The sequence below is a fragment of the Hevea brasiliensis genome, chromosome 10 (assembly GCF_030052815.1).
Source record: "Hevea brasiliensis isolate MT/VB/25A 57/8 chromosome 10, ASM3005281v1, whole genome shotgun sequence".
Classification (NCBI taxonomy): Eukaryota; Viridiplantae; Streptophyta; class Magnoliopsida; order Malpighiales; family Euphorbiaceae; genus Hevea; species Hevea brasiliensis.
In genome coordinates this window covers 2,275,817-2,291,893 of record NC_079502.1, presented here as the reverse complement: position 1 = coordinate 2,291,893, position 16,077 = coordinate 2,275,817, and the positions used below count along the sequence as shown (strand labels likewise).

Sequence of the window (16,077 nt, the reverse complement as noted above, 5' to 3'; positions counted from 1 at the left end):
TATATATTTAAAAGGATAATATGTATTAAATCATTTTTTATATAAAAATATAGATAATTTTTTTTTTATGAGTACAATCAAGCTGATTCCGAATTGAAACCTTTGGAACCAACCGTCGACCATGCCTAGTCAATGGAAGTATGGAACTAAAGGATGTGTTAGCAGCTACAGACTACAGAGTGCTAAAAACGACCCCCGAAATAACGTCAACGGCGATGGCAAGAGGTCTTCCAAAATGTATGGAAAAGTGATTTTCTCTATAGGATTCCTCCTCCTCCTGGTCTTCTCCTACTCCATCTTCATTGGGACCGTTGATTTCAGATCATACTTCTTTCCTCGACACCCACTGTCACCGGCCGGTCCACGCTCAGCGTGTGCAACCGGGCCGCCTCTTAAGGTCTACATGTACGAGCTTCCGCGGAGATTCCACGTGGGGATGATGGATCACAAAAGCAAGATTGATGATGGTGCGCCGGTGACGGCGGAGAATTTGCCGCTGTGGCCGAAGAATTCCGGAATTAAGAAGCAGCACAGTGTGGAGTATTGGTTAATGGCTTCGCTTTTGTATGAGGGCGGTGGAGAGGAGAGAGAGGTGGTTAGGGTTTTGAATCCGGAGAGAGCTGATGCGTTCTTCGTGCCGTTTTTCTCCTCTTTGAGCTTCAATACGCATGGCCATAACATGACTGATCCTGAGACCGAGAAGGATCGCCAATTGCAGGTATTTTTTATCATTTATTCAATTTACAATGTGTATATTTTAGAGGATTTTTATTAATAGGCAATTAGTCATTGAATCTTGATCTAGTTTGTGTTTAACAGCTTTGGAAACTGGAGGAAAGAGAGCCAAATAAACAAAAGCAGCTGAATAATTAGTTGTTGTAACTAGTCAGCTATTTTTTAAGCACGAAGAGCTAAAATTTGCAGACTATAGCCTTAGTTTTTTTAGAAAATTAGATAGATTCATTTCTGATTGTAGGGAAATTCAGAACTCAATGATGTATAGATGCTATTATTAGCTGCAGTTTGATTGATGAGTGTAAAATTTGAAAATATGGAATGTGGAAATCATTTGGTGAATCATTTTAAAAGAACTTAGATCTTCTGCTGCGGTTTTCTTACTGAAGCAGTTGTGCAAAACAAACTATTGAGTTCACAAGTTGTGAAATAGCATGGTTTTCAGCAATCTCCTCAAGGAAATGGTTCTATGTATCTATGCTTAAGAAGGTAAGAAAGGGAAAAAGTTACCATTATACTGAATTAGTCAGGTTATAAGTGCTTCTATATGTTTATAGTTGGCAAAAGAAAGAGCCGAGGACATGAACCAATCTTTCCTTTGAAAATTTTATTATAGTGTTTAACTTGTGAAAAGTTCTGTGATAGCTTTGTGCTTTTTTTTTTTTTTGTTTTGCTCATTTCCTTTTCTCTCAGAGTTTCTGGATGTTGTTTGTGCTGAGAAATATGACAAAAAAGAAGTTTCATTTAGGGTGCTAGAATTAATTCTTCTTCATGATGGTGGTAGATATCTATTTTCTTTTTATATATTATATTCTTTTTACAAAAAAAAAAAAAATCTTTCAAAATATAGTTTCATGTTTTCTTTTGACCATTCATGATCAATTAATGAATGATCCTTTGATTTATCATGGGGCATTCATAATTTGTTCACCATTTTCTGTCTAAAGGGCTAATGTGGTAAATTTGAAAGACTTGTATGTAAAATGAAGTTCTTTATGTTCTAACTGCTAATCATTTTGATGGAACAATACTCTTTTTCCCCTTATTTGGAAACTAGAATTTCAATTCAGTTGATTTTTTTAAGTCAATTCTTATATTTGAAATGAAAAACTTTAATTTTTTTTAAAACTTAAAAAAATTCACTTTAAAAGAAAAAAAAAATTCCATTTTAAAAGAAATAGAAATCAAGCATGATTGCGTGAGAATTGAATTTGAATTCTCTTATTGCAAATAATTTATTCCGAATAAAGCCTTTATCTTCTTACTAGAGGATCTAATTGTTTAAACAAGGTCTTTAAATTTTCTGTTTTGATCATATTTTAACCTGAGGTTCGTTGCCATTATCAAGTTTGACTATGGAGTGCTTCTGATTTCAGGTTGATGTAATAGAATTCTTGTCTCAATCCAAGCACTGGCAGAGGTCTGGAGGCAGAGACCATGTGATTCCCATGACACATCCTAATGCCTTTAGATTTCTCCGACAACAGTTGAATGCGTCTATTCTTATTGTTGCAGATTTTGGCCGCTATCCTAAATCCATGTCAACTCTGTGGAAAGATGTGGTGGCCCCATATGTACATGTTGTTGACTTTTTTACAGATGATGAAATTTCAGATCCATTTGAATCTCGCACCACACTTCTTTTCTTCCGCGGGGGTATGGTTAGGAAAGATGTATGCTACTTCTACTTCTTTAAACCTCTAATTGGATGCCAAAGTGGTTGTTAACAATCTTCTTATTGTTGCAGGAAGGCAAAGTCCGAGCTGAACTGGCAAAGATATTAGCTGGTTATGATGATGTTCATTTTGAGCAAAGCACACCAACACCACGGACAATAAAAATGGTATGTACTGGGATATGGAGATAGTGGAAATTGATAATGTCATTGCATATCTAGGTCTCACCTAACCTATATCATAGTCATTAAAGGCACGCCTCAGGCTCTACAGGAGAAAGGCGGGCAATATTCACCAGGCCCTCGCCTTATGTGCCTAGGCGTGCGCCTTGTTCTAGGCACAAGGCTAGAAAGGCACCCCTTTTTTATTTCTACATTCGGCGAGTACTTCCATTGACAAAAAGCACTACTACCCAACTCGAAATTTATTGATCTAGAAGTTTTCAAAATTAGTATCATTGGCGATAATTAGTCACCAAAATCTCATCAAACTAACATACTTAGGATTACAAACCTCTCATAATTTCATTATCAACACTACCACTCATTATCTTTTTCAAAAAAAAAAAAGTTAATACTCGTTTAGTTCTTAAAGGTGAGGGAAATGATGAAGATATTGATTTTGAAGATGAATATTAAGAGGATGAAGCCGTAGAAAAAGATGAAGAAGTTATAGTTACTTTATAATTTCTTGACTTTAGTTGTGAAAGATTAAAAGACCATTAAAGTTTTAATAATTTAGTACTTGAATGCTTATTGGTTATTATTATTTTTAGTTTTATGTTATTTGAAGTTTGATGGAATATTCATATTTATTTTACTTTTTTTTTTTTTTTGCGCCTCATCTCGCTCAGGCGTGCGTGTTGGCCTTGCGCCTTGGCTCCAGGATCCCTTGGTGCCTTAGTGCGCCTTGAGTCTTTAATAACTGTGACCTATATAATACTTTCCTGATATGCATCAAGGAAGGGCAAGCAGGAAGTGGATGGTTTGAATGAACCCTAATTGCCCTCATTGTGTGCAAGTATCCAACTATTAGGCTGCCAGGCCAGTGTCAAATAGAAACTTTGGAGACACAAGTAGAAACTTTTATTCTCTGTTCCAGTTTTTAGACTTTCTAATTTGTTGTTAGCTTTTAATAATCCATGAACCTTGTCAACATTTCGTGCCTACCACTATAATTTTCTGAATGTCCTGTATCATATGGATGAATTTTACAATTTACAATATGGTGACCTTGACAGTTAGCCTGGTTTGGCAACATGTTACATTTATTGTCAATTAATTGTTCTTTTCCCCTTACTCAAGGGAAATTGGGGAATATTCCTTTGTGCAAGGGCATTGAAAATGCAATACTATACTTAAGAAGCTCCTTTTAGAGTGATAGTTAATGGGTGGCCTAAATGGCTAATCTATTTTGCAAATTATTTATAACCATATTTTCCTGTCATTGTTCTCCTCACCATCTGATTTCTTTCTTCTTCTGACATACCAGTCAACGCAAGGAATGCGTTCATCAAAGTTCTGTCTACATCCTGCAGGAGACACTCCATCTTCTTGTCGTCTTTTTGATGCTATTGTAAGCCATTGTGTTCCTGTCATTGTTAGTGATCAAATTGAGCTCCCTTTTGAGGATGAAATTGATTATAGCCAATTCTCAATTTTCTTCTCTGTAAATGAGGCAATTCAACCTGGATACATAGTTGATCAACTACGGCAATTTTCAAAGGAGAGATGGGTTAAAATGTGGAGACAGCTTAAGAACATCTCCCATCACTTCGAATTCCAGTACCCACCTAAGAAGGAGGACGCAGTTGACATGCTGTGGAGACAGGTAAAGCATAAGCTTCCTAGCGTCCAACTTTCTGTACATAGAAGCGGGAGATTGAAGGTTCCAGACTGGTGGCAGAGGACAAGATGATTCTGAAGCTTCCTTATGTATTGTACATTCATGATTTTTTCCAACACTTATAACAAAAACCCTTTCGCTGGAATTATCGGACTTGCAAACACCACTTCATAGTCTGACTTCATAGCTTATATGATTCTTTTCTTGATTGCCTGTGTGCACAAGAGGCAGGTGATTTTTTTCCCCATTATAGTGCTACAGAACTAAGTTCTCAAGTATGTACTAACATGCAACTGTACACATTTAGAATTTAGCAAGAGTAGATTACGTTGGTTTTCAATTAAGTTTTGAATCTTTATTCTTATTTAATAGGAAATGATAAAGCCATTCGATGACAAGGACAAGTTAATTGCATTTACTCTTATTATTTTTCTGGTTCTGTGCAATATGGCTAGCTACTTGAGCAATCAACTCGGTTACAATAATCCAAAAAAATCATTTATAAAAATAGAGTGGCCTTCATGAAGCTAGACTTTGATGACGAAAGGGCCGAAGGAATTTCAGGAGAAAAGTGATTGGAACTTGGAAGGTTGCAGAGGACAACAGGATTGTGGGTAAGTGACTGGAACTTGGAATGTCACTCGATTAATGTGAGTGATGATACGTAATAATTTTCCATCCACTTGGTATTTCCATTAAAATTTTCCTCTCCAAGATAAGGACTCGTTAACAAACAAGCTTGAATTATTCCTGCATTCAGCAAGCATGATTGCGTAAAAAAGGGGGAAAAAATTATGAGTTTTGCCATCGGTGGAATAGAATAAGGTCAATGAATTTTTTTTTTTTTTTAAACTCATAATCAAATAATATAAAATATAACAATAAATCAATAAAAATAATACTTAAATTTGTTACTTATTGGTGCTAACAACCAGACCTTATTTAATTTTACCATTCAACAAGGAGTCATGTGAAACATTGGATAACTCCAATTTCATTCATTTGATTCGCACTTCTTTGGTTAAATTTATATTTAATAAATTTATTTTAATATTAATAGAATATCGAGATTAAAATTTAAGTCAAAATTATTTTCTTAACATTTTATTTAAAGAAGTGAGTTAGCTAACTCCAAACCAAAACATTAGGCATTTTCCTTAGCTCTTGACGTCAGAGTTCCCATAATTATTTTCTTGTTAGTTCTGTTTGTTCTACTTGCTATTCTACCTAACAATGCCATTTTCATGGACCCAAGAAAATTAATGGGAGATTTTATTCTATCTAATACTACATATTCTACTTTTTTTTCTTAAAAAAACTTATTCAATAAATATCTTCTAAAATCGGTGAAAAGATTTATAAATAAGCATTTAATTAATAATTTAATAATACATATAATTATTATAAACTCTAATTTTCTGTAGCAACAACCTTCAAAAGAGAAAAGAAGACAGCTGGCCCATGTTTTGGTCAATCCATATCAGCGGAACGTGACAATAAGCCGGGGCATTCTCGTCATTCACCTTCCCTCATCACTTCCACTCGCCCACAAAACTCGGGACCAGGAGCCCACTCCTCTCTCTCTCTTCACTTCACTCTTTTCTGCTTAGCCTCCGCAACTTTCAAGCATTTCTGAAATGAGCATGGTCAAAACTCAGGGGAACTGCGTCGCAATCCGTACACTCAATTCTCCACTTTCCATCTCCCGATGCCCTCACGGCTCTGCTTCCTCTTCAGGTCCTCTCTCTCTCTGTGCAAATGTGCTTTATTTTTATTCCTTTAGAACTGTAAATTGCCTTGCTCAGTTCTATCTTTCTATTGCACTACTGTGTTTTCGATATATAGTAGAGCATTAAACGACATCGTTTTTTAACAATATATATATATATATATATATATATGAGATTAATTCGTGTTTTTTATTTGTGTTTTTGCATCCTTCGTCTTTTTAAAATAATAAAATAAAAGAAAGATGAATATTCAATTTATTCAAAATTTCAATTTAGGCTTTATTTTGATAGGTGAGAAAGGGTAAATAAAAGCCATTAAGTAATTATTATAAACTGTTTGAAAATGGGTAAGCTAATGAAACCTTAATTGGGGGTGTAAGTAGTGGATGTGAGAAATGAAAATTATTTTATTTTTTATTTTTTTATTATATTTTTATTTTTTATTAAAAATTTAATTATATCTATTAAAAATATATCTAATTTACAAATATAAATAAATATTTTCTCTCTTAAGTGGTAGTATCTAATCTCTTCGCTCTCGTAAATTTTGAATTCTTGTAGAAAAAAATGTTTGTTTTATCTTTCTATTTAATTTCAGTTATTAAATCATTCGTTCTTTCAATAGTTTGCTGCAATTATTATGTTTCAATTATTAAATTTTTTTTTCTAAATAATTTATTCTTTATTCAATTTTTTTTTGTATTACTTTATAAATATCTAAGTTGAATATTGAAATAGTACATGTCATGGTTTGACATAAAAAGACAATTGAAAATATAAATTATAAGTCACTAAATTAAAAATAAAAGGTCTTAATTTTCTAAATAATTTATTATTCATTCAATCCATGTTTGCATTATTTTATAGATATCTAAGTTGAATGTTGAAATAGTACATATCATGATCTGAAGTAAAAACCTTAATTTACATATTAAAAAAAATAAAAAATAAATTTTATCTAATAGAAAAATATATTTTTATAATTTTAATAATTATTTACCCTTCTTTCACCTCTTTCTAAACATAAAGAATATAAGTTACCTCTCTTTACCTTTTCGTTAATTCACCTCTTTTCAAATATGAGATTTTTTTTATTATAACCCTTTTTATCCTTCGCTTTTATTACCCTCTCTTACCTTCCCATTAATTATCATTCCCTCACCTCATTTATAATTTAAGCCTTTTTTATCAGGAATTGTTTTCTCCTTCGTTACGAGAGAAAATATAGTAGTAGGAGTTGAGAAGCTTTGAAATTGGCGCAAACGAGGAGAAGTGTAGGGAGGACTCTATCAGTGCAGGCAGGGGACGGTTAAAATCCATCACTGTTCACAGTCCGTCTCCGTCGGTTGCCGTCCATGCCTAGAGTGGTCCCAGAGTCTTACTTCACATGATATACGGTCGTTGATTGGGACTAATGGTCCAACTGCGCCGCTGATATTAGGCGAACCACCCTAGTTTACCAATGATCGCCATCTTTCTCCTAAGTTCTAACTACGACCATATGTCATTTCCTTCAATTTAAGCGTAAGAGATTCATGAAAAGGCATAAGAAATGCAACATTTCGGTGTAAACTTTGTTTATGATTGTTTTTAAAATATTTTTAATGAAATTAAATCTTAATTAATTATTTTTATTTTTATCAACATACTAATTAATCTTGTTTAGTTTGTTTATGGTTAAAGAAAATTACTTTTATTAATAAAGTTAAACTTAATTAATACAAAATGAAAATTTAACGAAGCTATTGGTCTTTATTTTTTTGGATCATTTCTTAAAGGAAGAAAGCAATGAGCTGCTGACTGGATATTTTTCGGTTTGTCAACTCCTTATGGGTTCATGCTACTTGCGAGTGCGTGTAGTACGCTCCCGACAACATGGGATCAAGTGCTCACATGGATGCCATATGTTCCCTGTTCTCTTGTGGTATGAACAGGTTTTTAGTTTAGCATGTGTCTTTATTTATAGAAAAATTTTTATTTAATTCAGTTTAATTATATAAAATTTATATATTTAATAAATAAATTTTATTGGGTATCTTATATTTTATAATAAACTGCATCTAACCTAGAAAAAATACGGAAAAAAAAAGGACACCTCATCATCTACTTAGAGAACGTCTTGAAAAGAAATCACTGAGCCACACGCAAAAATACCTAACGCTCGATTGTGTCTGCTACAACTACAATACATACCCTTACACGTATAAAATTATGTTTACCTGTGTTCGCTTGCACACTAGAAGAAACATCTCTCATGAGGCACGTGACCTTTATCATTCTCATTGTGTCTCGCGTCCACAAATGCCTGTTGTGGACTTATGACCACCTGAGTTTGGTCACCTTGTGGGTTGTGGGGATTGAGAGTATTTTGCTAGCATTCTCGTTTGCTGACATGAAATGCTTTGGTGTACCTATAAAACCAGGTGGCTAAAATATTGCACTTGCTCTGCTTGTATGTAGCTTCTTGTTTTAACCTCTTTTTCTTTTTTGTGAAAGCAGTGGCTACAAAATATAGTACTGTATTGTTCTAGTTGATGAAGTAGTTAACATTTTAATGGTTGTACTTGATATATATGCAGAAAATGCAACTAGTGGGACGCCTGCTTGGATTGGTAAGGGCTTCACTTGTGTTTGCTTCAAGCGAAAGCGAACTTGCGAACGGGTCGGCATTAACTTGACCCATCTACAGGCAAGTACTTAAATCATAAAAAAACACATTTAAGCAAGAGGCTAGGGACAGGGAAAGGCCAAGAAAGAATTATTTAATAAAAATGGCAACCGCTTCTCTCAAATCTTTAGAACTAAATGACCTGCTGCACATAGGCCAAATGGAGCTGACCTCAGTGTCAGAGTAGTCCGGTTTGGCAGTGGAACTTAGAAACTCAGCTAGAGCTTGGTATGTTTGATCTGTCAATAAGCCCCTCTTAGCGTCTTGTTGAACCAAGCTCCAGTTGCTTACATGCGGCTTGCCCGGCTCTGGTAACTCTATATCAAGGGTGCTTTCACTGAATTTTGTTAAGCATGATCAATTATATGTAATATATCTCAAGGGAACAAAATATATAAAATGGGAATTTTGTCCCTTCCTTTTTCCATCTCTCTCTCTGCACAAGCCCAAATATTTAAGACCTATTCTAGCCGAAGGCAGGGTATATATATGTTACCGTCCTATCTATTTGATTGTATTGGGAATGTAGAAATGGGGTCAATTTGCCAATATCTATGACCCTGTTTGACATTGAGTTTCAGAGCCTAAAACTGTTTTTCTGAATAAAAGTATCATTTTAGATAGTGTTAAGAAAAACAGTTTGAAAAAAGTTATTTTGTTATTTTAGTATTCTTATAACTAAAATTCATCAAATTTAATTTTTAATTATTTTTTAATATTCCCTAATTAGTATATTTAAAAAAGTGATTTTCTCATAAGCAATGCCAAATAGGCTCTATATCTATAACTATAAACCAGTTTGTAAAAATATTGAAATTGCGATTTCATTCGGGTTTAGTATTATTTTTCCTGTTTTAAGATGTTTCTATTTTTTCTCCTCACTAATAATCGATTATTCAAAATTTTTCAGGAAGAAAGACTGAAAAGGTTGAAGCACAGGATGAAGGTTTATTTCGATGCTTCGAGGCCAGATCACCAGGTGTGGTTTCATATTCATTTTCTGTGGTTCCAATGTGCATCCTAGTTACTTGATTCCAATCTAAACTTGATCCACTGCGGTCCATAACGCCAACAATGTTGTTCTCACATATAATCAAAACTCTCGTGCACAACACACAGATGCAATGGTTTAAAACTTACACACCTTCTGGGTTCGTTTTATACTTCTTGGGCAACTAGTAATGAAATTTTCACGAGGACAGGAAGCTTTAAGAGCACTGTGGTCTGCCACATATCCTGATAGGGAGCTTCATGGCTTGATATCCGATCAATGGAAAGAAATGGGATGGCAAGGAAGAGATCCATCTACTGATTTCAGGTTGTTTCCACTGCTTGTCATCTCCTTTCATTTATCATAATTGGTACTTTTAACTTATGTAGCTGGACTAATTTTTTCCCCTGATAAACAGAGGAGCTGGATTCATTTCTTTGGAGAACCTATTATTCTTTGCCAAAACATATTCAGTAAGTCCTTACAAAAGATGCAAAGAGAATATTGCTGAACGTAATAAATAAACAAGGCGTTAACCCTTAGCTGTGTTGGCCGATGATTTGCAACCTATTATGTTTGTTTTTTTATGCTGTAGACATCGTTTCAACATTTACTCAAAAAGCAGGAAGGAAAGCGATCTGCTTGGGAGTATCCATTTGCCGTTGCTGGCATAAATATCACTTTCATGATCATGCAAATGCTTGACCTTGATGCTTGTAAGTGGAACATGGACCCTTCTGTTTCCCTATACATTGAATTTACGTGAGTGAAAGATGATTATTCTCATTGTCAAGCTACTTTGACCCCATTACTATTGGATACCTAAAGGACCAAGGTTGGTCTTTATTTTGGTCTAAAATTATTTGTATTCCTTTGAGGAGATCGCTAATTTAGCCAGCATATCGTTTTTGCAGCAAAACCTAGGACATTTGTCACTTCAGTTTTCTTACACATGCTGTCAGGTAAGAACTAACAACAATATCCCATAAGCATTTTGACTGATGCAGGTGATATATATGATTTGTAAAGAACAAGTTTGACATTTATATTTGCCGATTATCATGACTGCCTTCTGGTTCGCAAATGTGCTTTCAGAAAATGAATGGGCTTTTGACTTGCTCTACTGTATGGCTTTTGTGGTCATGGACAAGCAATGGCTGGGGAGGAATGCAACGTACATGGAGTTCAATGTGAGAATCAGAATCCAGTCTAAGTAAATTCTTTATTTCTTTCTCTTTTATAGACTTGAAATAAATTATTCAGAGGGAGTAGAATGGCTTACATAAATATATAATCTATGGATTACCTAATCTTTTTTTAAGTAAATATACTAATGAAATAATATATATGCAGGATGTTTTGAAATCAACAAGGGCTCATGTGGAAAGTGAACTTCTAATGGATGATGTCCTACGGATAGAAGACATTCCTTCTTATGCCCTTCTCTCTTAACAGAAACTATCTAATGTACAATTTGGTTTGTTTGCTAAAGTTGCTTTTTTTGTGCTTGCTTTTTTCGCTATTGTAAAAAACAGAAAAACAACTTTAGCAAGTCAACCAAACACAGCCTAAAAGTTTCAGGCTGCACTAGCTTAGAACCACTAATATTTATTTTAGCCTTAATGTTGTAAAATCCCTCTTATTTCTTTGTTCCCATTATTTTCCTCTCTCCTTTGTATGGATTCCCGGCAAAATATGATGGTTGTACTTTATCACTCCGATCACCACATTCTGCTTTAAAGTATGAAATGGATTGAGACTGATGGAATTACGCTGCTCATGAGTAATGTGGATGGTATTCACCCATTAGAACAAAATTGTTCTTTTCGTAATTATCAACCCCTTGACGTGGCTACAATCCAGTTTAGAACTAGAATTGAAACCGATTAAAGTTGGATCGATTGAAATCAAATTGGAACTGAATAGTTTGTTTTTCAAACAAAGCTAAAATTTTCCCTTTTAAAAAAAGAAAAAATTTGGGGAAAAAACTATTGAATTTTATCAAAATTAGATCAAATTGGACCAAACCAAATTGAAATTGAACCTGAAATCGGATCGAAATTGAATCCAAGGACCCTTTAGTCCAGTTTTAGCCCCTTCGGCCTTGGAATTAAAACCGCCAATTTTGACCCGGAACTAGAGTGTGGCCAGCCTTAGCCCCAAAAGTAAAGAGAAAAACAAAGACAATCCATACAAAATAAGTGATAGATGGTTGAATATTGATAGAGAATTTTGCAAGTATATCGTTGTTGCTATGTTTCTTTCAAATGAAAATGCTTTATGACCCGCAGGGATTTTTTCATATCACTAATAACTTTTTGCAGTGTTTGAGACTCATATTGCAGCTGGACATTGACAAATTATTAACTATGCTGCATTATTCCTTCCAAGTCGAAAACTGTAAGAGCAGCTTGGATACCTTCACAAGTGAACCCCTCTTTTGCATCTTCCCTCTCAAGGCTGATTCAATGCTTCTCTTAAACCTTTGGACCTCAAACAACTCCAATATATAACAAAAGAAAAAGAGTATTACTTATCTACTCCAGAAAAGACCATTGCCAGGAGATGGTCATGGAGTGCAGCTACGTCACCTTCAAACTAGAAATTAAACAATTGATTTTTAACATGCCAAATTGCAGACAACTTGCTGGTGAAGGGGTGGATTTGAAGATTACAGCTATTTGCCAATAACTAAAACTAGGGGATTTTAATGGATGAATATTCAGATCAACTTAAATCTCCACACCTATAATGGTCCATCATTGGGACAGTGAAGTCCATAGACTCAACACGCTACCCAGAAGTCAGACCCACAAGGTAAAGCAGAAGTTGAGATAGTGACATACTGTCAAATGATCCCTCTGGCATTCTAACCATCCTTGCACTCTCAAAGAATTCTTCTTCTATACTGTAGAATTCATGAACAGGAATGCTAACAATAACTGCACTGGACCCCTTGAACTGCTGCCTCAAGTAGGAAAAAATCATTAAGAATTTTACCCTAGGCACTGCCGCACTGGTTCAACTCAGAATCTTCCGGTGATGGTTAAGGCAGGTTTAAAATTAAGTCACAAAAGTTTTGTTTGGCTCAATCAAAGCCAAAGATGTGATGGAGTCTTATGTTGCCCAAAGGGATTTGTGCAGTTGTGTATCTCATTGCCCAACACATAATTTAGCTACATTAAAGGTCAGATAGCTACCAGAAATTACACTGCTCCATCGGATTTTGAGAACTTATGCTGGAATGCAGCTCAAAATAAAAATATATATAGCACTAACAGATAAAATTACACACATCCTTAGATAAACTATTCCAGGACCTCCAGATTTCCAAGTTTTATCTAGAAATTCTTAAGGGCTGACTGATATCCACCAGGACTATTTAAATTCTTCTTCTATAGGAAAACCAGAAAAGGATGGACAGGCGGTCCCATTCCTCTACAGAGTTTCTAAATCCCAGTTAGAATCTCGCATACACAGATAGTGATATTATGCATTGCTATTGGAGGAGATGGACTACTCGATTCTCCACTATACTTTTATGGCACTTACTATTGCTACTGCTCGATAAAAACTTCTTTGATATCCACCAGGAGCACACAGATAGTGATATTATGCATTGCTATTGGGGAGATGATTGCTACTGCTCGATAAAAACTTCTTTGAAATAATAATAATAATAATAATAAAAGAAAGGCTCTTCATGCTGCAGGCCATAGTTTTAAGGAGTTCATATGCCACAAAAATCCAGGATCCCTCCTCTCATGATTACTGACAACCACACTAGTAATACTAGGAAAGAAAATTAACCCATTCTCTGCAAAAGACCAAACATCAATTATACAACAAATTTTCTTAAGGAAATGAAAATTTCAACTGACCTTTTTATGCGATTCCAGCAGTTTGTCGAAGCAGAACTCGATCGATGGTTAGAAAATTAAATTCAAAGTGGAGAAGTAGAAGAAGGAAGCCATTGAAGCAGAGTTTGAGAGTAAAAATTCCAAGGGAAAAAGCCAAAAAATTGGAGAAAGAAGAAAATAATCCGATAATTGGCGGAATGGAAGGGAAAATTTTTGCAAAAAAAAAAAATTTGGACCATTTCTCGATTTGTGCGTGTCATCCTTGCGCAGGGGCCATGCTAATCTTCTCTGTATCGTTCCAATTTTATCGGATGTCCCCGAAGGGACGCTTGCTCAATGCTTCGTGGACAGTCATAAAGTCTAGTAAATGCATGTAACTAGGCGATGTGGGCATGTGGTTCTCTTCTAACCATTAAGCGTCATCATTCATTTTAAACACGTCAGCTCATTGACTAGGACGCACCAAGCAAGCAACTTTTAAACTCTCCATGGACTACAACCCATTACTATTTTAGATCATGAGGCCCAAATTTTAGCCACATTTGCCCTTGTAAATTCTAAATTGCAAATTCATAGTGACAGTAACCATTTGGTCTATATGGAAGGTAAGAAATAGAGCTATTTTCGAGAGCTACATTCCGGATCAAATTTCTTTTTCAATCGTTAGCAGAAATGCCAATGTATGGGCCGACTGGGTTGCCAAGCAATGTATCAGGGGGTAAATTACCTATCAATTGGCTTGTGGTCAGTCTAGAAGCTTTGTATTCTTGTTTGTAATCTGCCTTTTGGCCGTGCAATGCATTTTCATGCAATTAAAAAAAAAAAGAAGAAAAAAAAGGAAGCAAGACAATGTTAGATGAATACACAAGGTAGCCGAATCCCGCCAGAAGGCCGTATCCTTAATTTGCAAGCCTTATGGGCTACAAAAGAGAGAAAACTGAGGTAAATTGCGCAACCGTATTTCAATTTATATGATTATTGTATTTTAATTATTTAATTTTAATTTATTAAAATAAAATTTTATAATTTTAATTTTATTTTAATTTTTTTACTTGTAATAATAAAATTTTAAATTAATTAAAATATATTTCCTTTTTACCCTTTTTTTCTTTTTTTTCTTATTTTTATGATTAAATTAATTAATAATTATTATTAATAAAATTATTTTATTTTAATTAAATTTACTAATAAAACTATTAATTAAAATTTCATTTCTAACCATTTGGAAACATAATAATATAATAATAATAAATATTAAATTGTAAAAAAAATATTTTATTAATATATGACATTTTATCAATATTTTAATTTTTTATATAAACAATAAAATAAATAAATAATAAATAATAATTTATAAATTTATTTTGATTAAATATTAATTTAATATTGAAAATTATAAAAGTTAAAAAGACTTTTATTTAAATAAAATTAAATTTGAGAATTTTATTTTAATAAATTAAAAAATTAAATGAATGAAATAAAATAATCACCATGAGAAAACAAAAAAAAGTGAAAATGTGTTTTTTTTTTTTTCAAAATGTTTCTCTTTTGGTTGCTTGGTTGATGGGTTATGCCATGATTTGGTCTTGACACTTCGGGTATCTTATCCTGTGTTCTATGTCTTCTCTTCCCATCTTCCCACCTAGAGTGAATCTTATCATTATAGGCATACCACTGAAAAATGACTGCTTATCGCTGATTTATTTAAAAAAAAAAAAATAGTTGTGTTTTGATGCAGTCGTGAGCTTTTGAAATCTGGTCAAAGTGCCACGTGAATTTGCGAAAAAAAGAAAATGTGAAATTAGCGGCTTTACAGTCAACTGCTTCGATGCTTAAGTTAGTAATTATGAGAGAATAAAAAAGAATCTTTTCATTCATTCTTCTTTAATATTTATAAGTTTTAAAAAAATAGTCACTGCTTTAATTATGGAGGTAATCTTGGAATGGCATCCCGAGAGTACCTCCTAACAAATTGACTTTTTTTTCTTAGATGGTGCTTTTGCTCAATATGAGTTTTACTTAGTTTTTTGGGCGAGCGACGTCATTTTTATTTAATCTAGACTTAGACCGATTTACTTTTTGTTCGGATCCAATATGCTCGGCTTTTAGTTTGATATTTAATTTTTCTTAGATGAGTGTTGTTAATTTTGCCTGCCACCCTCAATCAAATGACGGATAATGTTTACTTATTCTAACTGAATGTGTTATTTTCCTCCATAAATTTCAATTATTATTAAAAACTTATAAATTTTAATTATATTTCAGTTTCTCATCCTCATGTTTAATTAATTAATAATTTGTTTGATAACATTAATTAATTAATAATTATTTACTAATAAAATTATATTATTGATTTAATTTATTAATAAAAATGAATTTCTCATAAAAGATTTTTATTCCCTTTATAATTCTTAAAATATTTCCCCTTTGATAATAATCTAAAAGTTCAATGGATTTCAATATCCTAATCAAATCCCACGAGCCCCACCACATAATTCTCCAAATCTCGCATTAAATGGAGCAAAATCTGAATCTTGAAATGCGTCTCTTGAATTAGTGGAATCAGCTGAGC

General features: G+C 33.7%; 2 protein-coding genes and 1 non-coding gene across 6 annotated transcripts; 2 read left to right on the top strand and 1 right to left on the bottom strand.

The window, feature by feature from the left end:
* Positions 1-64: 64 nt before the first annotated feature.
* On the top strand, positions 65-4,596 carry LOC110634974 (probable arabinosyltransferase ARAD1). 2 transcript variants are annotated; one of them, XM_021784142.2, is made up of 5 exons: positions 65-718; positions 2,112-2,408; positions 2,483-2,578; positions 3,903-3,986; positions 4,089-4,596. In XM_021784142.2, exons 1-5 carry the CDS (start codon positions 122-124, stop codon positions 4,326-4,328), a joined length of 1,314 nt encoding a protein of 437 aa, XP_021639834.2. In that variant the 5' UTR covers positions 65-121; the 3' UTR covers positions 4,329-4,596. The 2 variants fall into 2 exon arrangements, with proteins under 2 accessions (XP_021639834.2, XP_057984872.1); XM_058128889.1 differs by having other exon boundaries at positions 66-718; positions 3,903-4,596.
* A 1,099-nt stretch (positions 4,597-5,695) lies between these two features.
* Positions 5,696-11,360, top strand: LOC110634970 (uncharacterized). Of its 3 annotated transcripts, none has more exons than XM_021784137.2 (9): positions 5,696-5,993; positions 8,566-8,675; positions 9,565-9,633; positions 9,857-9,972; positions 10,064-10,118; positions 10,241-10,361; positions 10,560-10,607; positions 10,741-10,835; positions 10,999-11,360. In XM_021784137.2, the coding sequence occupies exons 1-9, from the start codon at positions 5,894-5,896 to the stop codon at positions 11,095-11,097; spliced, it is 813 nt and encodes a 270-aa protein (XP_021639829.2). In that variant the 5' UTR covers positions 5,696-5,893; the 3' UTR covers positions 11,098-11,360. The 3 variants fall into 3 exon arrangements, with proteins under 3 accessions (XP_021639829.2, XP_057984871.1, XP_057984870.1); XM_058128888.1 differs by lacking the exon at positions 5,696-5,993 and adding an exon at positions 8,107-8,409 and having other exon boundaries at positions 10,741-10,858; XM_058128887.1 differs by lacking the exon at positions 5,696-5,993 and adding an exon at positions 8,112-8,409.
* Positions 11,361-13,729: 2,369 nt separating this feature from the next.
* On the bottom strand, positions 13,730-13,832 carry LOC131169967 (U6 spliceosomal RNA). The gene has a single exon (XR_009140912.1). It is a non-coding gene; the product is annotated as a U6 spliceosomal RNA (small nuclear RNA).
* Positions 13,833-16,077: the final 2,245 nt, after the last annotated feature.

Excerpts from the sequence above, each read along its gene's own strand:
- LOC110634974 (XM_058128889.1), top strand. The coding sequence starts at position 122 with ATGCCTAGTCAATGGAAGTATGGAACTAAAGGATGTGTTAGCAGCTAC. Across the intron at positions 2,409-2,482 it reads GGGGTATGGTTAGGAAAGAT|GAAGGCAAAGTCCGAGCTGA; the intron begins GTATGCTACTTC and ends TTATTGTTGCAG. Across the intron at positions 2,579-3,902 it reads CACCACGGACAATAAAAATG|TCAACGCAAGGAATGCGTTC; the intron begins GTATGTACTGGG and ends CTGACATACCAG.
- LOC110634970 (XM_058128887.1), top strand. The coding sequence starts at position 8,241 with ATGAGGCACGTGACCTTTATCATTCTCATTGTGTCTCGCGTCCACAAA. Across the intron at positions 9,634-9,856 it reads CTTCGAGGCCAGATCACCAG|GAAGCTTTAAGAGCACTGTG; the intron begins GTGTGGTTTCAT and ends TCACGAGGACAG. Across the intron at positions 10,119-10,240 it reads TCTTTGCCAAAACATATTCA|ACATCGTTTCAACATTTACT; the intron begins GTAAGTCCTTAC and ends TTTATGCTGTAG.